The sequence below is a fragment of the Urocitellus parryii genome, chromosome 9, assembly GCF_045843805.1.
Source record: "Urocitellus parryii isolate mUroPar1 chromosome 9, mUroPar1.hap1, whole genome shotgun sequence".
NCBI classification, from domain to species: Eukaryota; Metazoa; Chordata; class Mammalia; order Rodentia; family Sciuridae; genus Urocitellus; species Urocitellus parryii.
In genome coordinates, this window is record NC_135539.1 from 47,563,341 (window position 1) to 47,584,741 (window position 21,401).

Consider the following 21,401-nt stretch of genomic DNA (forward strand, 5'->3'; position numbering starts at 1 on the left):
CAGGAATTTCTTCTTGGAACAGGAGTAGACTTTCCAGATCTGGAAATCTGCTGTAGATATTCTAAATAGCCAAAGTGAAGGAAATGGTTTGAAGATATCATTATGAAAACTCTTTACTCTGCCCAGGAGCTTCTATTTTCCACATCAATGTACAACTCATACCCAACCACTCCGATTCCTGCAGGCTCCAGCCATCTTCTCTCCTCCCTCACTAGAACAGCCTTCTAGATTTAATTTTTTCATAATAGGTTTGGAATAGTATCTCTTCAGTTTATATAATGTTTAAAGAAAGGAATCCCCACCATTACAGTAGATCCTCTTCTTGGGCTTAGGCTAGACTGTTCTGAAACTAAATTAAAATATTTTATCTCAAAGTTTCTCTCAGAAGACCAATGGCATGAGTTTCTTACCTCACTATCACATTTGTTTTTCTAGTTCTTTCTCCAAACCACATGGTAGAAGGCTTAATGCTGACTATGTGGAGTGGAATTCCAGTTTTGGAAGTAATTCCACATGGTAATTTGTTCCAATGAAAATATTCCTCTGCCTAAAAAAGATTAAAAAATATATAGATACAGTTATATATTTTCAACAAAACTGCTTGCAGGTAAAATCTCAAAAACAAAAGTAAATAAGTTTTTAGACATGAACAAAAAGTGTAAATATGAGCAAACAATCAGACAATTCCAAATTGAGAAACTTTCTGCAGAACAACTGGCTTCGACTCTTCAAAACAATCAATATGAGGAACTAGAACTAAAGGCTGGAGACATGATCTATACATCTAAAGACTCTTGAAGTTGACTGAATGCAATGCATGATCTTTAATTAAATCTTGGATTTAATTAATTGCTCCCATCCTCATAGGCTAAAGCATACTATTGGGACAATTGGGAAATTGGAATATGGACTATAAACTAGCCAATAGTATTATAGCAACATTAAATTTCCTGAGTGGGTGAATCATGTTGTGTTTGCATAAGAGAATGTTCTTGTTCTTAACTCCTTCATGCTGAAGGAGTTCAGGTGAAATGACAGGAAATCTGCAACTTACTCTCCAGAGGTTTGAGCTGTGGGTGGTTATACATGGAGAGAGGGAGAGAGAGAGAATATGTGGCAGTGTCAACAAAATGATGAGTCCAGATGAATAAATACAGTAGGATTTGTACTAGGCTTACAACTTTACTGTTTTTAAAAACTTCAAAATAAAACTGGAGGAAAAAATATAAAAAGGTGCTTTTACAAATTTGAAAAATAATAAGATGTTTGTTCCAAAGACATTATGTTTGGATTCACTCCATCCCACTCAAATTTCTTCACAGAAATTACTATTTCTTGTAAGGATCTAGATGAGACTGCAACAGGACTCCTCAAGCTCTGGATCTACTAATCAGTATTTGTAAAAACTATGTGGCCTAAGGAATATCTTAAGCCACTAGAAATAGTGTCCCAAGAAAAGTCAGCTTTGTGGCAAATGACAGCAATAGCAATTACAAATTAAGCTACTTTGTGAAATGTGAGAAAAATCAGAGCAAAAAGAAATTTGATAATTTTAAAATTTAAAATTTTTATCTATCCACAAATTCATTGGATGTGTGCATGCATTTGTACATACACATATATCTATACACACACACACCAAAAATGATTAAATACATTCATGAATGCAAGTTATAATATGCAGTTTACAAACCATCAAATGTAATTTCTTACCTCTAGCTCTTACAGTGGCCTCCCCCCAAAAAACATTCCACATTGTCAATAAAAGTTACTTTTTTGGTTTAAAGTTATACTTTATTGTAAGGGCCAAGCAAGTAGACTTAAAGTTTTGGCTTATGTATATGGGACCAATATCACCAAATAGTAATCTGAACATATAAATGCATTGCCTACTTACCAAAAAAAAAAAAAAAAAAAAAAAACCTCAGCATTTGCATGCTAAGATTATTAAAATTTTAGAAGGAAATTATGATCACTCATATCACTGCATTTGAAGGTAACTAGTCTTAATAATTAAAATGAATATATTAAAGGCAAATTCAAAACGTTAAGACCTATCCCTGGTGTTTAATAACAGAAAGGCTCTGTGGTAGCATTAAAAACAGATCAAAGCTGGCCTCGGTGGTGCACTCCTGTAATCTCAGTTACTCATGAGGCTAAGGCAGGAGGATGGCAAATTTGAGGACAGCCTGGACAACTTAGCAAGACCCTGTCTCAAAATAAAAATACAAAGGGCCAGGGACACAGTTCAGTAGTAGAAAGCCCTTTAGTTTAATCCGTACTACAGGAAAAAAAAAATTACAGGTGAGTTGCAGAGGCACTGGAAACATTCACTGAAAATTGGGCCGTTAATACATGTCACTTCTTCAAAGTCTGAAGGAAGTTATATCTAGAAAACTAAAGTTTATGAACATGTGTATGTCATGAGTCTCAAAAATTAAATAGTAGTGGACCATAAATATATTCACTTAAATTATAATCTAGAGCATATTATTTCATTAGAAACAAATTTACATTCTAGAATGTATAGGAATAGATTTTATTTAAATTAAACTATAAGGATCTGTTCTATTATTATGATATATATGTTAAAGAAATACAGTTATGTATGGCTGCATAACTTTGAGCTAATAACTTAGGATTGTAGTCTCAGCTTTTATGTTTACAAAGTGATGAGTCTCAAATGAAATTTTTGAAGTTCCTTTTTGACCTAACATTCTGGCTTTTATGGATCCTGAAAACAACATGAGAATGGTCGTTTACACAGATACCTTTGGATGCCGACATGCGTGGATCTGGGTGCTACGGTCTGTTGTGAGATGATGAAGAATGTCAGGCATGTTTCTAAACATGTCCAGCTTGTCCACATGAATCTATGGAAAATAACAGGCATAAGCAAATTATTTGAAATGTATTCATATGTATTGTGCTTCTATTATACAATCAAGATTTATTCTAAATCCTGGGTTATATATCTATGAACAAAGCAGATAGGGATGATCCAGAATTGTTCAAGGGGAACAAATATTGAGGGGCAAAATATCCAGTTAGTTACATCTAATTGTAACTAGCAATATCTAGATATATGTTCTCAGGGTTTTTTTTTCCACCTGGCTATTTGTTCATTCATTGCTTGTTAATATTCTGCCATTAGGTCAACGGACAAAGGACTAAGCCCATGGATTTCATTTGATCTTGCTAATACCGTCCTTCAGTTCTTCCAGAGTCTCTTGATTCATATATATTGTGCATCTACTATACAATCAAGATTTATTCTAAATCCTGGGTTATATTTCTATGAACAAAGCAGATAGGGATGATCCAGAATCTCCTCTTAAAAGACACATACAAGGTGCCACAAAGGGGCAGTGTCGGGTAAAGAAACAAGGGTCAGATTTCCCCACCACATATCAATTTTCTGGGTCAAGAGGGAGAGCAGATGCAGAAAAAAACAAATATCCACATCTTGGTCACCTTTAGCATTTTAAGGTTAACACATGTTAAAGTGTTAAATCAAGGTTCCAGGTTTACTTAAAGCTTATCTTCTGGGTACTTCAGAGAAAATTCCAAGCATTTAAATTGATATTAGGATTCTGACATGGCAAAAAAGAAGCATTTCATTTTGATGTCTGATTAACAATCAGATTAGAATAATATCACATTGCAGCTGGGTACACTGGCACACACTTTTAATTCCAGCCACCGAGGAGGCTGAGGTAGGAGGATCCCAAGTTTTGAGCTCAGTGGTAAAACACCCCTGGGTTCAATCCCCATTGCCACAAAAAAAAAAAAAAAAAAAGAATGTCAAATGATGTGCTGAATTTACCAAGACAGGTATAAAAAGAACATAAACATAACTGCTTTTTTATCCAACGGCCCATTCTGCTCACTACTTGTTTACTAATGACCCATAAGAAGTAAAAATGAAAGATTTTCTGGGCTAAGGAAGAGGGATGAATAGAGATAAATTCTGAGATGATAAAGACTGGTATAGAAACTATACTTCACAAAACTATACTTCAAAAAATAAAAACAGGAAGGGCTGGAGATGTGGCTCAAGTGGTAGCGCGCTCGCCTGGCATGCATGCGGCCGGGGTTCGATCCTCAGCATCACATACAAACAAAGATGTTGTGTCCGCTGAAAACTAAAAAAAAAAAAAAAAATTAAAAAATTCTCTCTCTTAAAAAAAAATAAAAATAAAAACAGGAAAAGCAGCTATAGATTATCTCTGAAGTCCCTTAGTTGAGAACCTCACCATTTTTTTCTTTTCAAATTCCTGACCTAAAAATTTCCCCATCCTCTGCAAAGGAATTAACAGAATTAAAAGGTCTCACTCAGAGGAAACTCTGGGGTCACCACCAAAGCCTCTCCCTGAATCCCTCCTCCTGGCCTCTTCCTGCAAGGTAGTGGCAGTTAAAGAAACAAGGGTCAGATTTCCCCACCACATATCAATTTTCTGGGTCAAGAGGGAGAGCAGATACAGAAAAACAAATATCCACATCTTGTTCACCTTTAGCATTTTAAGCTTCTACTATTCCACATGCCACTAAAATTATATAACAAATTTGGGACTGACAAGTACTTTTATATTTTACCAAAATAATGCATAAGGGAAAAATACCACATAGTATATGTAAGCATGTGTGTGTGTGAGTGTGTAAGAAAGTGAGAGAACACAATCTGTCACCACTGTGATTTAATTTAAAAGGCTATTTTTTACATCAAAAACAGGACGGAAAACCTCAGAACAAAAACATATCCTTCTTAAAATAGAGAACTGGCAACTTTATTCAGATATTTTTGGACAGAATGACATAAGGATGGATGAAGCCAAGAAAATGATTTAGGAAGGAAGACCTTCACTTGAGAAGTAAAGGAGGAATTTAGCTGGGTGCAGTGGTATAGTAGCTAGGAAGACTAAGGCAGGAAGATTGCAAGTTCAAAACCAGCCTCAGCAACTTAGCAAGATCTGTCTCAAAATAAAATATTAAAAGGGCTGGGGATGTGGCTCAGTGGCTAAGTGCTACTGGGTTTAATTCTCAGTACAAAAAAAAAAGTTTTTGAAATTTCAAATGCAGAATAACTAGATCATTTTAACTTTACTAAAGTACATTATATGTAACTTGTAGTTCTTGTCACAAGTTTGTTTGGAGATCTATATTAAAAGGTACAAAATCAAACAAAATTTAAATGGCCAACTAGTCCCAGTACATCATTTCGTTCAGTCATGATCAAAAATCTATTTTCTCTTAAGAGACGAGAGCTCAAGACACTCTCTTCAGGTAAGCCCTGAAGGTAGGGAGCTCCTTGCTTGACAGTCATCCACACATATTCTGGGCTCTATTGCTTTGGTTCTAAAAACCCAGCACTGAGCAGCTGGAAAGAACTATCTGGAAAGGATAGGTGAAAACTCCCTCTCAATCTGATACTGATCTATCAATGAGGCTAAGGAACCAATTCTCCAGGACAATGTTCTTCATTCACTGTTGACTACGACCAACAAAAGAAAACATATTTCCATAGCAACTCAGCACACCTATATAAACATATGCATGTATGTTTGTGACTGAGGACCTAAGTAAATTTTCATAAAATGATCACTTGGCTGCAAGCAATACACTCAGATATCTCCTAGTCCAAATTTATTTCTAATATGAGTTTCAATTATTTCATGACCTACAGTTTGGGAATAATACTTCCTCTATGGCGTATTTTGCTTAAGACCCTTCTATACCATTCAGGTTTCCACCAATTTCCTCCCATGAGGACATCAGTTAACAAAGATGATATATGACTTTAGAGGAGCCACCAATCTCTGCTGTAGCCATGTTTTGATAAGCTACCTGTCACTATTTTCTATTATTTGGGGGTGGGGAGGGGAAGGAAAGGTGAATGGGGTGGATAAAAGAGAGCAGGTGAAAAGAACAAACACAGTACCTGGACTCCCAACTCTTCACTAAGATTGGTGAATAAATATTCATAGCCATAAGCTGCTTTGCAGTTCAGCCACACAACATGGTACGGGCTCCGAGTGATCCAGCTTTGAACCAGCTCTAAAATTCCACTTAAACACTCCCCCTAGACAGGATTTGTAAAGGACATTTAACACTCATAAGAGCCTCACTTACCCCTTTCATCCCCACACTTGTAGATATCTGAGCCATGGGGGACAATTATGGCTTCATGTGTCATCCTATACACGGCCACACCCCATGTCATTGCCCCACTTCTCCAAGCAGACTTACGCGACTTGGAATTTGATAAAACCTTGGATCGCAGAAGGTAGTATCTAAATATACACTTTGGATGTCTTTTACTCTGAAAACAGAAAAATAAATGGTGTTAGCTGCCTAATGTGACACAAATCATGTGAACAATTTACACTTTATTTTACAGGGTATTCCATTCCATTTGGAATTTTTTTTTGTTAATCAACTTTGTTGGGAAACTATTTCTATACAATAAAATAGAGAGTTTGTATGAAGGATCCAGTGACTTTTGATAAGCTTATATGACTATTAGCAAAAAAAAAAAAAAATCTTCTTCCATTTCAAGGAAGAAAATTTGCTCTAGTATTCTTTTTTTTTAGGGAGGGGGGTGTACCATGGATGAACCAAGGGGTGCTTAACCACTGAGACACACCCCCAGCCCTTTTTTGTATATTTTATTTAGAGATAGAATCTCTCTGAGTTACTTAGAGCCTCTTTAAATTGTTGAGGCTGGTTTTGAACTCACTATCCTCCTGCCTCAGCCTCCTGAGTTGCTGGGATTACAGGCATCTGCCATCGTGCCCAACTAATTTGCTTTACTATTGTAATTATTATAATCAAGTCTTATTTCTAATACAAAGACTTGTGTTTAGTGGGAAGAGAGCAAGAATCCTTTTTAAACTATGTAGCCTTACCTTCAAGAATTGTATAAGGCCCATACATACCTGCCTCCAGAGTGCAGAAGCTCCATTCTGGCAGCTTCTCCTTTCGCCAGTCTAAAGTCTCCTGTGTACAAGACAGTTCCATTATTGCCCTGAAATAAAAACCTGAAAAGCAAATGTATCTCAATGACTCTGAGTTTCAGACCAAGTCTTAATAAACCAAATACATGCTAAATCTATAGAAATGCTTCCTGCCAAATATATCCATTATGATACAGTATTAATGAAATTTCAATAGCTCCAAGTCCACATCTGGCACTTAACTACTACCTCTTCCCTGGGAAAGAAAGAAATAATAGAATGTAGATACTAATTGAGCTCATAATAGGTGTAGCCTGTAATATGTTAGCACTCTAAAGTTTATGTCAAGATCATTTCTGTTCATAGAGGCAAAAACCCATGTGATAAGACAATGTAAAGTCACTGGAGAAACAGTTTCTGAAGACCTCCATTATAAGAAAGACACATGTCAAGTCTGATCTTAACCTCAATTTCTCAAATTCAATTTGGAAACAAAGTAAAATCACTGCCAGAAAAATAATCAGATTTCCTATACATAGAATTTTTTGACTCTAAAAATGTATTTCCATAACACAATACATATTACATAGAGTAAAAAGGCAAATAGATGAGTCCCTTACATAACTGATCCTGGGCAGTGACCAGCAGGTAAAAGAGTCACAACAATCTCTTCCCTCTAAAAAAGAAAATGGAGAAGAAATAACAACAAAAGTTATCACTGGGACCTAGCTAAATAAAGCAAACAGCTCTCAAGAACATGCCTTTTCTCTCCTTTCTTCACTTTCTAGGTCCTGGAAACAAATAGATCCTCAATTGTTCAACCAGCAGTTAAACACAAGAATTACCACAGGACTTAGCAACTCCACCTCTAGTTATATACTCAAGAGAACTGAAAAATTATGTCCACACAAAAAATTGTAATGCATATTCACAGCATAATTATTAATACTAGCCAAAAAAGTAGAAACAGTCCAAATGTCTATCAACTGATGAATGGATAAACAAAATATGGTCTGTCTATATAATGGAATGTTATTTAGCTACACAAGGAATGAAGTGCTGACATATGCTACGTGTACAACATATGTCATGTTCATACACGTGGATCCCCTTGAAAACATGTTCAGAACCGGGAGTGGTGCACACCTGTAATTCCAGCAAGTCAGGAGGCTGAAGCAGGAGAATTACAAGTTAGAGGCCAGCCTCAGTAACTTAGTGAGGCCCTAAGCAACTTAGTGAGACTCTGTTTCAAAACAAAAAATTTAAAAGAGCAAAAGGGCTGGGCATGTAGCTCAACGTAAAGCATCCCTGGGTTCAATCACCAGGACCAAAAAAATAAAAGAGAAAACAAAGACATAGAAAAGAAAACATTATTTTCAGGGAAGAAGCCAGACACAAAGGACCATGTGCTATATGAGTCCACTGATATGAAATTTCTAAAACAGGCCAAGTCCATGGACAGACTGGTTATCAGCACCTGGGGAGGAATAGGAGACAATGGAGAGTGACTACAATGGGTATAGAGTTTCTCTTTTGGGGGATAAAAATATTCTAAAGTTGATTATGATGATGGACACACAGCTCTGTGAGTATATTAAAAGCTACTGAGTTGTATACTTTAAATGAGTAACCTATGTGGCTGGCAGATTTCTCAATAAATCTGTTTAAAAAAAAATCAATGTAGCCTCATCCCAATTCACCACACTGCACATCACACTATCTCTTTAGGACAGAGCCTGTTGGGTATGGCTGACTCTCCAACCATAAGTAAGCAGGAGCAGAGATCTGTTCTCACCAGCTTCCTACTCTGTAATGGTGACTCCTTTCATCAAGTCTAATATTCTTCATTCTGAAGGAAAATGGCATCTCCCATTGGCTGTGGCTGGATAATCAATGAACAAAAGCCACATGGCACAACAGGAAACAAAGGATCAGGGCAGCACAGCAATAATCTGCTTACCAACAGCCTGACTACCATTTGCTGCCCAGCTTTGAGAAAGCCTTTTACCAATACACCCAAATGTGACAAAGCCAAACACCAATTATATTCTCTCCAGAACCATTTAGCTAAGTGGGCCCAGGACAGCAGACTTAACTATCTGATCTTCTTCTCCGAATATACATTTGAAAAAGTCATCTCTGTTCTGATCATATTCCCAGAGTTAACATGTCAAATTGACATGTTATGAGCACACTACAGAAATACTAACTAGATTTGCCATAAAATAGGAAAATTCCTCCTAGCCCTATGGATAATTTAAGGGTCTCATTTTGTTTTTTAAAAAGTAGGCCCATAGTTTTGTTTACTATTAAAACTATACACTCACAAAGTATTACTTCTGAATTTAAAGATGAAAGATAAGTTTGATTCACTTGGGCAGTGGTATCTTTTTAAAAATGCAAAAAATGATTCAGGAAAAAATTTGCAACATACATAAATTTGCCTCAAAAGTATTAATCACCATTTTAGATCCTGAAAATTATAATAAATTAATAAACTTAGCAAGGTATCAGGTAGATTATCAATAACTGTTGTCCTCATTGTTAGTACACAATACTAAAAAGGAGCAATTTCAACAAAAAATATCTAATCTTTTTAATGTGAGAAATAAATATGTCACTATCATGAACTGAATATTTGTGTCCCCACAAAATCCATAGGCTGAAAGTCTAACCCGCTAAAGTGATTTTTATAGGAGATTTTGGGAAGGTGATTAGTTCTTGAAGGTGGGGCACCCATGAATGCGATAGTGCTCTTTAAAAGGGAGATTTTTACCCTTTTAGCTGAACCAAAACGCAGGCCCTCACCAGTCACCAAATACACTTGAGCCTCTCCAGAACTATGAGAGATAAGTCGCTGTTGTTTAAAACACCCAGTCTACAGTATTTTTGTTACAGGAGCCCAAATAGACAAGACAACCACAGATGGTTTGGTTGTTTTCTCTAAAACATAATTAATAAATTTTGATTTATGATTAAACAAACATTCAAAAGCCAGGATAAACAATCATCTTATCACTTAAAAAAACCCCACAGTATTGAATATTTAGTTACCTCGCCTGATGCTTCATCAACTAAAGATATCTGGGTAGGAGTTTCAATTTCAATTGATATCTATTAAAATAAAATAAGAGAACACATATATCAGTTTTCCATGCCTTGGTCATCTCAAATACTGAAAAGAAACTATGTGAATAAGTTCCAGACTCTGTAGTAACAATTTCTAGTTATACTATAATAAATATTTCAATCATTTGAAAAAATCATGAAATACAAATGGTACCCTTATTAAGGTGGGTTTGACTATGTATTAAATGCCTTATAATATATGTATATACATATCCTTCAACATGGCAATTCTACTTCTATTGAATTCATTTTTCCTCCTCCATCCCTTCCCATTTGGAGTCTTTTTAAAAAAATATTTATTTTTTAGTTATAGATAGATGCAATATCTGTATTTTTTTAATGTGGTGAAGATGTGAAATTCACATATTCATACATGTATTTTGTATAATGATGACCGTCTCCTTCCACCATCCTTGCTATTCGGGAAGGAAAAGGAGGGAGAAGGGGAATTATCTTTTATTTCTTACAGTTAACTCATCTAACATGGGATTGTTTGTTCTTGAAACATTTGGTAAAATGCACCCATAAAACCATCTGGGCTTGGGCTTTTATGAAGAAGAGATCTTTGATAATTGTTTGATTTATTCTAGTTGTCCACTTTTCTTCTCTCAACTTGGTACTTTTTATATTATGTTGTTTTTACAATTTCATCTCCAACCTAAGACTATTTACTGTATGCATTTGATTTTCATATGTGTAGAATGACTTTAGCTGTCCCTTTATTTCTGATCCCTCAAATCGTTGCATTACAGTCAGAAAACACAGGGCACCAGGAAACCTTAAGACTTCTTTTGTGATGCAGTACATAACCAAATTTTTTAAATGTTCTATAGATGTCCCCAAAATACTATTTTCTATGTTGGGTTGAAAGCATGTTTTGTTATTATTCTATGTTTTTAATTGGTTCACATTTATTATGTTATTTAATGTTTCTGTATCTTCACTTATTTTCAGCCTGTCTTTAAGTATCTGAGAAGGGTATATTAAGCTCTTTAGTAGCAACTGTTGGTTGCCTGTTTCTCCTTATATTATGGAAGCTTTGTACTACACCAACCTAAGCTGAAACTATTCCCAGAAGTCATTTCCATGTTAGGGTTGGCCAAACACAAATAATAAGTAAGTAAATAAATAAATAATTGAAAAATGGAAGTGAATCATATCCTTTTTTAAAAAAATATTTATTTATTTTTGGGTGTAGATGGACACAACACAATGCCTTTATTTTTATGTGGTGCTGAGGATTGAACCTGGGTCCCGCCTGTGCTAGGTGAGTGCTCCACCGCTGAGCCACAATCCCAGCCCCACATCCCTTTTTTTAATGCTGTAAAGAGCACCAGAAAATTTAACTGCTGATCTGGCTCAACTCAAGGGTGAAGGGCAAAACTGCATCCACACCAATTTCTAATGGATACCTGCCTACATTTCCTGAGTGCTGGGCCAGATGTGCATGCAACTCACATACAATGCCAAAGTGGGTGAGTGACCAGCATTATCAAGGTTGGAAGAAGTGAGTGACAGTTGGGGACCTGTTTACCCTCCCCCTTTCTAGTTTGTCTCTGTGGATTCCAGCTTGTCTCTGCTCTCCTTTCCTAATCACTGGCAGGACAGACCCATAACAACTGCTGGTCTAATATAAGAGGCAAATGCTCTGCTGAAGCTGCTCTGCAGAAGAGAGGAGGACTTCCCTCCCAACTGATCAGTGTTGAAACTAATGACATCACACACACCGAGAGTATATGAGAAAAATGTGTTCCTTGTATCATCACACTTTTTGGGAGGAGCAGCACCACACCCAGGCTGGGATAGAAGGGACTATGTGGCTTAAGACAGAGTAGGTTTGTTGCGTTGTTTTGTTTTTATCAACAAATAATGTTTATATATATTTATGGAGTACAATACAATAATTTAATACATGTATACAGTGTATTGATCAAATTAGGATTATTAGAATTTTAATTTCCTCAAATGTTAATCATTTCTGTATTGAGAGCCTTCAGACTCTTCTAGTGATTTTGAAATATATCATGAATTGTTGTAGACTATAGATACTCTACTGAGAATAGTTTGTTCTCTCCTGCCCCTTCGAAATGCTGGGGATGGAACCCAAGGCCTCAGGTGTGTAAGGCAAGCACTCTAAGACTGAGCTACAAACCCAGCCCCTGTAAGTAGGTTTTTATTGTGGTAAAGGGGTAGGTAGTCCTGAGCTTGTTTTGTTTGAACTTCACATTGGTGTCAAGACGTGGTTAGGCTTCCAACTAAACTCACCCAAATGCAGGGCAAATAGAAAGGAGGCAGGACTTAAAAGCTATCATCAGTCAGATATCAAACTGACTTCTCGTGACACTGGGCTGATTTTTGAGCCACCTCCCACAATGCAGTAAGGCCTAGACCACATAATAAGCCCTAATTTGATTCACTCATGGTGATCCTCCTTCTCTGATCCTGCATTGGGTGAGACAGGATCTGCAGATATTTATGCAGATGGAGACTCATATCTACTGTGTATATGTTCATATCTTCTTGGTCCATTTTCCTTTGTAACAGTAAATGACAACCTTCCTGAATTTTACAGTATTTTTGTTTTGGCCTTCAGTTCTGTTTTGTGTGATATAAAAATTTCTGCACTTGTATGTTTGGCTTCTTGTTTGGTACATCTTCCCACTTCTCTGTATTGTTTTTGTTTTCAAATGTCAATCCTTATTTATCCTTTTATCTATTTTTTTGCAGATCTTTCTTATTTTTTAACCTAAACTAAGGATTTATATTTTGGTCAAGAATTGAATTAAATCCATATATATTTATAATAATTACTGTGACACTAGGACTTTTTCTCATTTTTTATACATCAGATTTGTATTTGGCTTTCTCCCTTTTACTACCTTACATTGGAGAGAACCATTTTATTCGGCCAGATGGAAGGTTATCCGTTCTATAATTATTCTGCTTATTATCCCTTTCTTATTATAACTCATAAACTGTTTATTTTTCCTAATCTAGCTCATGATCTAAATAAAAAGACTCAGCAGTCAGACATAGTGTATACCTACAGTCTCAGCTATATGGGAGACTGAGATAGAAGGATCACTTGAGCCCACGAGTTCAAGACCAACCTGGGCAACACAGACAAAGTTTGAGACCCCCATCTCAAAAAAAAAAAAAAAAAACTTAGCAATTAAGTCATTGAACATCTTACTTTAAAATATTACAATGCAAGCTGGGCACAGTAGTGTACACCTATAATTCCAGCTACCTGAGAGGCTCAGGTAGGAGGATCACAAGTTACAGGTTAACCCAGGCAACTTAAAAAAAACCTGCTTCAAATTAAGAAGAGCTGGGGTGTAACCTAGTGGTAGAGCACTCACCTAGGAAGTGGGAGGCCCTTGCACCCTGCCTCCAAAAAAATTACAATGCACTTTAGCTAAAGTCAGTGAGATTAAATAAATAAAATTGAAGACCTAGATCAAACTCTTGCGAAAAAACAACAAAAATTAACAAAATGATGACTTCTTAGACTGCTGTATTACAGAAGAGTAAATAGCAATATTCTAACTAATATATACAACTACAGTGTGTGAGAAATTAGGCTTTGAATAATTTCAATATTTTCAATCTGCCTCTAAAAATATTTCCAACTTACACAAAGAATTAATGTTATTCAAAAAATGAAACTTACAATTCGTTTCTCCCAGAATCTGTATTTCGGGCTAGTTAACAACAACTCCTTAGTAACAGGAGAACAGTACAGGTAAACCTTCAAGCTGAAAGGAAAAGACAAAGAAAAAAAAAAAAAACAAACAGCTGTTTTAGTACATTCCAAAATGAGCACCCTGGAAACCAAGAACTGAATTTTGTCCAGCTTCAATTTTCTCTAGAAACTCTGAAAACCTTAGAGAAGCTCCCAACATACCAATGCCCAATGACTATTTCAGTTCCATCCAGAGCATAAGAGAGGGGAAAGTGCTTTGCCCTAGAATCCCCAAGCCCTTCACCAAGTCACACAGTGGTGCACACCTGAAAACCCAGTAATTTAGGAGGCTGAGGCAGGAGGATTTCAAACTCAAGGACAGCCTGGGAAACTTAGTAGGATCCTGTCTCAAAATAAAAAATAAAAGAGGCTGGTGGATGTAGCTCAGTGGTAGAGCATTTGCCTAAGGCCCTGGGCTCAATCCCTAGTACTGCAAAAAAAAAAAAAAAAAAAGAAAAGAAAAGAAACTAATTCCATGGTTGGATATGAACATCAAATACATGAAATAGAATGGTTTCATTATATTGGATAGGGAAGCTTTTCTAAACATTTACCTTAAAAGCTAATGCCATAATGGAAAAGACTATAAGAAAATTATAAGAAAATAATTTAAAAAAGAAATCCCTCATCACTCTTATATTAAAAATACACACTAGAGGGCTCAGGATATAGATAAAGCACATGCCTAGTATGTGGGAGGCTCACGGTTCAATCCCCAGCACTGAAAAAAAAAATAGTGTGTACATGATCAGGTATATCTGAAAAGATACTGCTAAATGTTAAGCTTTTTTTTTTTTTTTTTTTTTAACTTCAGGCTGATCTACTGTATTTATTTTTATCTTCTGTGGTGCTGGGTATCAAACCCAGGGCCTTTTGCATGCTCTACCTCTGAGCTATACACATAGCCCCTGTGTTTACTTTTTCAGGGAACAGAAATTAATTTTGTAATAAACTTTAAAAATTCAATAGTGTTGTTTAGAGATTAGGAATATACTCCATGGCACATTACATTTCTAAAGATGGCCACACTACTCTAAACCCCTGTACTCATATTCTCCTTATAAAACAGATTATCAAAATTCTTCTATTTGGAGGAAGGAGTTTGTGTTCCGTCACCTTGAACCTGGGTAGGCCTTTGTAACTGCCTTAACCACAGAATGTGATGGAAGTAATTGCATGACGTTTGAGCTAGCTCTCCAGGCAACATGGTTCTTTCCAGATCTTAGGACATACACTTTTTGACTGAGTCTCCATTAAGTAGTCCAGATATCCCAAAACTATGAGGTAAAAGAGCTTGTAGAGACAGAGAAATTCCCAGAGAACCCCAGATGTTCTAGCCCTTACTGTTGCTGTTTGAGTCTTCCTAGTCAAGGTGTTAGACACTGACTTTTCAGATAATGTCAGTCCCATCTGCCACCAGGCAGGCAGAAACCAGTCATTCCCCTTATACCTTCTCACAATTCTTAACCCACAGAAACTGAGGTGTTAAACATGATTACTGTTCTTAAAGTCATTCAGTTTTGAGGCAATTTGTTATGCAGCAATGGATAGCTGATATATAGGCTCTGAAATCACACAAACCTGGTTGAAATCCTAGTCCTGCCATTTACTAGCTGCATGACATTGGGCAACTAATTGAACCTCTCTAGCTCCTCAGTTTTCTCATCTGTAAAATATAAATCATAATAGTATCTATCTAAAAGATTATCAAAAGGCTTTAATGAGAATGTCAGTTCCAAGAAGACAGGGATTTTCATCAGTGTCACTCACCACTATATTCTCAACCTTTAGCACCATGCCTGACTCATCGCAGGCACTCAAAAAAAATTCCTGAAAAAATTCACAGTGACTTGAATATAGTAAGTTTTCGAGAAATGTTAGTTATCTTTCTCAAGAACACAAATTATTGATATTTGGTAGCAGAGAAGCCTAACAGCCACTGGTTTAAAAATCAAAGGGCCTTTTCCAAATATGTATCATGAGAATTTGGAATTTAGATTTAAATAATGGCTTCAGGAAGAGTCCAATAGTTCACCTTTAACAACAGATCCAAGCCAGGCATGATGGCCTGTAATCCCAGCAGCTTGGGAGGTTGAGGCAGGATTGCAGGTTTGAAGCCAGCTTCAGCAACTTTTAGCAAGGCTGTAAGCAACCTAGTGAGACCCTGTCTCAAAATAAAAAATAAAAAGGGCTGGGGATGTGGCTCAGTGGTTAAGTGCCCCTGGATTCAATCACTAGTACAAAACTAAACAAACAAAACTAAACAAAACAAAAGGATCCAGCTGGCAGTGGTGCATGCTTGTAATCCCAGCAGCTCCAGTGGCTGAGGTAGGAGGATTGCAAGTTCAAAGCCAGCCTTAGCAACTTAGCAAGGCAATGTCTCAAAATAAAAAATTTAAAGGGATGGTGATGTGGTTCAGTGGTTAAGCACAACTGAGTTCAATCCCTGGTACCAAAAAAAGAACATATCCAAAGATTATTATAAGACCATTCACACTCAAACACACAGAAATTAAGACAAATGTTATTAGCCAGTAGCATGGATGAAACACACAAATATAATGTTAAATCAAAGAAAAACGTAAGACTCTATTCAGTATGACTATTTATACAAAGTTCAGAAACAGCAAAAGTTAACTCATGATGACAAGAGTAATAGGGGTTACCTCTGGGAGGAGGAAGAACCAGGAGGAGACAGGGGGTCTGGGATAGTGTTCAATTTCTTGATCTGGGTAGATGTGTTCACTCCGTAAAAGTTCAGTCTTTCCCCTTCTTATGTATGCACTTTTCTGTCTAGATGTTATTTCCCAATTAAAATGTTTACTTAAACACATACACACACACACACACACACACACACACACACACACACACACACAAAATATGTAGTAAAAGAAATCACCTGCACTCCAATCTTCTTTTCAAGGTAGGGGCCCTTAATCCTTTCATGTGATCTAAAAACAGGAGAACAAAAATCATAACATGTTTTTTATTTTCCAGAGAATTCCGTAGCCCAAAGAAACTGAGTCATCTTGTGATGCTTCCTGTTAAGAGAAAACATGAGGTAAACTTTTATAAGAGACTGATTTAGGTGGGCTGTGAGCCCTTTCTTCTCAGATGAGGAATCCGTCTGAGAAAAGAATAGGAACTACTAAAAGTTGCCCAACCCTGAGCCATCAAAAGTAATTTAAAAGGAAAGTGACCCCCAGCATCTTGGGCAGAGTCTAAACCTCCCTGGGGAACCACTGGATGGATAATTGCTTCTAGAACTTCCCTTCACTCTTGTCCTCAACCCAAACATTCTTTGGGCTTCCTACAGTGTGACCCATTCAACTCCCACCACTTAACTTAGTCCATCTAGAAGATGAAGCTTGCTGTCCACTGGACTCCACCAGGATGTCATTCAGGCTGAAGCCAGAATCAGTAGCTGTAGGGCAGGCCCGAGATAGCTATAGACAGGCTCCTCACCAAGGTTTCCTGCAGGTTGTGTTTTTTGTACATAGCCAAAGTATGAACACTCTGATTCAGTGTATGCAATCAAGGTCATAAACATGTGCCTTGAGCATGCACCCACTTATGTAACCTGTTGGCAATGTGCCCTCTTTGTGTAGCCTGTATATAAAAAAGGCCTATGGGAACACTCAGGGGGCTAGGGGCTGCTGCCACCTCTGAATAAAGCACATCTACTATCCTGACTGTGCCTGGCATCTTCTTTTAACCACCTGAGACTGAAAGCTTCTTTCCTGGGCCTGAGCCACAATTCAACAGCTGTGTTTCATCATCTGCTCAGCCCAGTGTGATTGCTAGATTGAAAGGTGGGACATTACTAGCCACACAGACTTGCTCCACAGCCCTCCGAGTTAACCAACACAGAAAGATAACATGCAAGAAACCTAACAATTATACCAAAGAGTACATTACCACAGAGTGCATTTTAATATATTGTGACTCTTCAGTGTATAAAGGCCTTGCATAATAATAATGTCCAAACACTTCTAATTGTTTACATTGAACTATTTCTAATCTTTTGATTATCACTACCACCACATACACACAAGACTTTGGTTTATAATTGTGGATCTGTGGATCCAGAGAAAACAAAGTAGTCATCATACTTCATGGGACACATGCCCTTCCAGGACAAATCACCTGTTCCCTAAGAAAGTGAGTCCCTTCAGGTTGCAGCTGGTCCAGCTGTTTAGGACTTATGGGTATGTCCCAAAGGTTTCCAAGAACTTGTGTCCCAGCAGAAAGGAGGCTGAATCCAAACTCTGTACTCCATTCTCTCAAACTAATGCAGCAGGTAGTACCTTGTGCCTTTGTATCATGACCTCCATCCCCACCACCCATAGGCCCTTCCTATTTGGTAGTCAAGAGAACCTGGGTGAGTTTCCTTGACTGCATCCAGAGTCTACTTTCCAGAGTGGTTTTCTTTTCCTTGATAAGAAAAAAATCATCTTGAGTTGCCCCTTCAAGAGATCTTCTCCAACCTTGGGCCACTCTCAAGCCATGAGAGCCCTCTTATCCTCTGAACCTGACTGATGCTCAATAAATCCTACCCTGAGCACAGAGTTGGCCTCCAGATGGGTCCATGACCCAATTTAATCATATAACGTTAATGTATTCTATGTTTTTTTTTTTCTCTAGAGAATACCCTATAGTTAGGTATTCTACATTAGTCGGTTCAGGTTTCCATAATAAAATGCCATAAACTGGGAGGTTAAATTAATACACTTTTATCTCTCACAATTCAGGAAGATGGGAAATTCAAGATCAAAATGTTAGCCAATTTGGTTTCTGATGAGGCCTCTTTTCCTAGAGCTGCCTTCCCATTGTGTGCTTCTGTAAAGAGACAGCCCCCTTCCTCTTTTACTGGGGATTAAGCCCAGGGTGTTTTACCAAAATAAAAAACTGAGTTTTTCATTTTGAGACAAGGTATTGTAAAGTTGCTGAGGGTAGCCTCAAACTTGCAATCCTCCTGCCTCATCCTCCTAAGTTCTGGAACTACAGGTGTGAGCCACCACACCCACCTCTCCCATTAGCCTTGATTACCTTCTTTTTAGGACCTAGCTTCAAATATTATCACACTGGCTTAGGACTTCAACATATTTGATTTGGGGAAGTGAGTGGATAGCATGGTCAAAGAAGCCTATGCCTCCAAAAGGTTAAAAAATACCAGTAAGCAATGTAGGAGACTCCAAAAGCAGAAGTTGAGTTCTTGCCCATGTTGAGTTTGCATAAATAAATTCACATGTGATTAGAGAAAAGGAAAAATTGTTATAAACTGCTCCAGAGTAGGGAAATTCAATTTCTTATTTAATGTACAAATACATGATAGTGATCTCACAAATTCCTTTAGATGAATTCAAACTCATTAATCCTAAACAGGAAGGACAAGTTCCTAAATAAACTTTAATTACTGCTGTTACTAAATTTTGTAGGAGGCCATTGATTTGAACTAGGCTTTTGCACTAAGCTACAATAATCAAACCAATATAGTTTAATCACAGTAACTGGGCTTTGGTTGGCTGCAAAATGTCCCATAATCAACTAACTAATTAAGCTATAACCAATTGGATGGCTGATTGTCTACACTGTAGCCAATTAAGTTCTTTTCTAGGCCTGACCACTATTCTTCTGTAAATATTGTCAGATCATACTGTTAGCTGTTTTCAGAGCCTGTGGTGGTTCTGGAAGCTTCCTGATTCACAAGTTGTATTTTGTTTTTCTTTGCTCAAATAAACTCTACTAATTTTAATTCAGTCAAAGGAATGGCGATCACATTTTGAGTTCAAGAGTCTCCAATGAGTAAAACTATGAGCATCCTCATCAAGCAGTGGCTTCTCAATGAAAAACAAAACCAAAATTATGTTCTCAAGAATAAACAGACTCTCAGAGTATAGTAATAGCTAATCAAAAGGGGAGGTTCATGTTTTCCTCATTAAAGAGAAATCACTGAAAGAAACAGAGGCATTTCCCAAAAGCAGTAATGTCAACAATATAGATCAGGTTAAAGTGATTGATTCCACACCAACCACATGAGGAAAGGCAATTTCTATATCCATAACTTGCTTTAAAATACTTCTGCACTATGATATGCATGCATGAATTTGTTACTCTTGATTCACTCCTCAATAGCTAATCTAGAAGCTGGCACTGGAAGAGGCAGCTGCTGGAGGGCTTAGGTTTATCTCAGTGCTGCAAATTAATTAAGTAGCAAATTAATTAATTTGCTGACTTACTAGTCAGCAAAAAGATGTTAAAAATGTACATTGGCTTCCTCCTGGAGCATCTAGCCTCGGGTCAGTATCATGAAATATGATACTCTAAACTCCATCCCTGAATATGTCCAGCTGTAGAACTGTAGGGTTCTGGGTGCCTGATGCCTTCTAGAAGGTAAATCCTGCCATCCTAGACTAGAATAGATCTCTCATGTTAAATGTGGACAGAACATCTAAAAAGAGGGGTAGCTTGCACTTGATATAGGTTGTTCAACTTGATCAGGTGTGCGCACAGATGTTGGCTAACTACTGTTGGGGATTATAACAAGTTGATCTGAAACTTGTTTTCTTTACACATGGTAAAGAGAAGTGGGTGGAGAAACACAGAGGAAGAACGAACTAAACCTCGGCAACATCTGACTAGCCGCCACTAGGACAGCGACCAAAATAACTCAGTGACCGACCACATTGGCCAGTGTCACTGTGCGCAACTGGCAATCGCTGTTACTCCAGGTTGTGCAGATCTAGGAATAAAGTGTTAGGCTGAAGAGCCGACTGGGGCATGTGCGCTTTCCAGTCCCTCGCTGGCCTCCCGTAACCTGCACGCCTCTTGCTCCAGGACCCCGTCCCCTCTGCCATTGTCACTCCCAGCACCCTACATCCCGGAAGTAGGTCTCACTCACCCTTGTGGCAGTGGGACAGAAAGTAGGCTCGGGCTTTCAGGTTCTCTCTGTCGAAGCGGTCAATGGAAATGGTGGGATACTCAGCCATCTGTCCCTCAAAGGAACTCATAGCGCCGCAGAGAACTGAACCCCGAGCCGGCAGCGAAAGCCGAGGCTGACACAGATCGGACCGCCACTTCCGGGAACCTTTACACCGCCTCTCCATTGGTCGGCCGAATGCAGCCACGACCAATCAGAGGAGCCTAGCGGCTGAGGGCGGTGCCGAGGAGCATCCATAGATTCCCGCCGCCTGGGCCTCAGGTTTAAATGTCGGAGCTGAGCTGCAGACAGTGAGCCTGTGGCTTTACCTAGAGTGGGGTCGCCCGACCCGGTGGGATCAAGGGCCTGGAACAAACAGTAGCACTCCTGTGAAGTGGGCTGCGGAGTTGGCTCTAAATCTGACTGCGTTCCTTTTCTTGTCTTTCAAAAACCAAGCTTGTTTTTCTCCTCGCAATTTCTATAGCCATGAGGATCCCATATGAAAATTTCATACTCATGGTAGATTCCATACTTAGCCGTTCGCTCCTCCGTATATATTCATGATCTACAAATTTAGGGAATAACTATCTCTAATAATTACAGCTCAGAAGCACGCTCTTAGGGCAAAGACATAGCGATCCCTGCAGTGTCT

General features: G+C 37.9%; 1 protein-coding gene across 2 annotated transcripts in view; it reads right to left on the reverse strand.

Moving 5' to 3' along the window:
- The window catches only part of Dclre1c (DNA cross-link repair 1C), a 36,352-nt gene extending 15,491 nt beyond the window's left edge, over positions 1-20,861 (reverse strand). For both annotated transcript variants that reach the window (XM_077802536.1, XM_077802535.1), the window contains exons 1-10: positions 20,732-20,861; positions 16,730-16,781; positions 13,756-13,840; positions 10,008-10,067; positions 7,574-7,629; positions 6,936-7,037; positions 6,247-6,319; positions 5,939-6,079; positions 2,772-2,873; positions 411-547 (exon numbers count right to left, since the gene is read on the reverse strand). In XM_077802536.1, coding sequence (XP_077658662.1) covers positions 411-547; positions 2,772-2,873; positions 5,939-6,079; positions 6,247-6,319; positions 6,936-7,037; positions 7,574-7,629; positions 10,008-10,067; positions 13,756-13,840; positions 16,730-16,781; positions 20,732-20,840 — 917 coding nt within the window. In that variant the 5' untranslated portion in view covers positions 20,841-20,861. The remainder of the gene's footprint in view (positions 1-410; positions 548-2,771; positions 2,874-5,938; positions 6,080-6,246; positions 6,320-6,935; positions 7,038-7,573; positions 7,630-10,007; positions 10,068-13,755; positions 13,841-16,729; positions 16,782-20,731) is intronic.
- Positions 20,862-21,401: the final 540 nt, after the last annotated feature.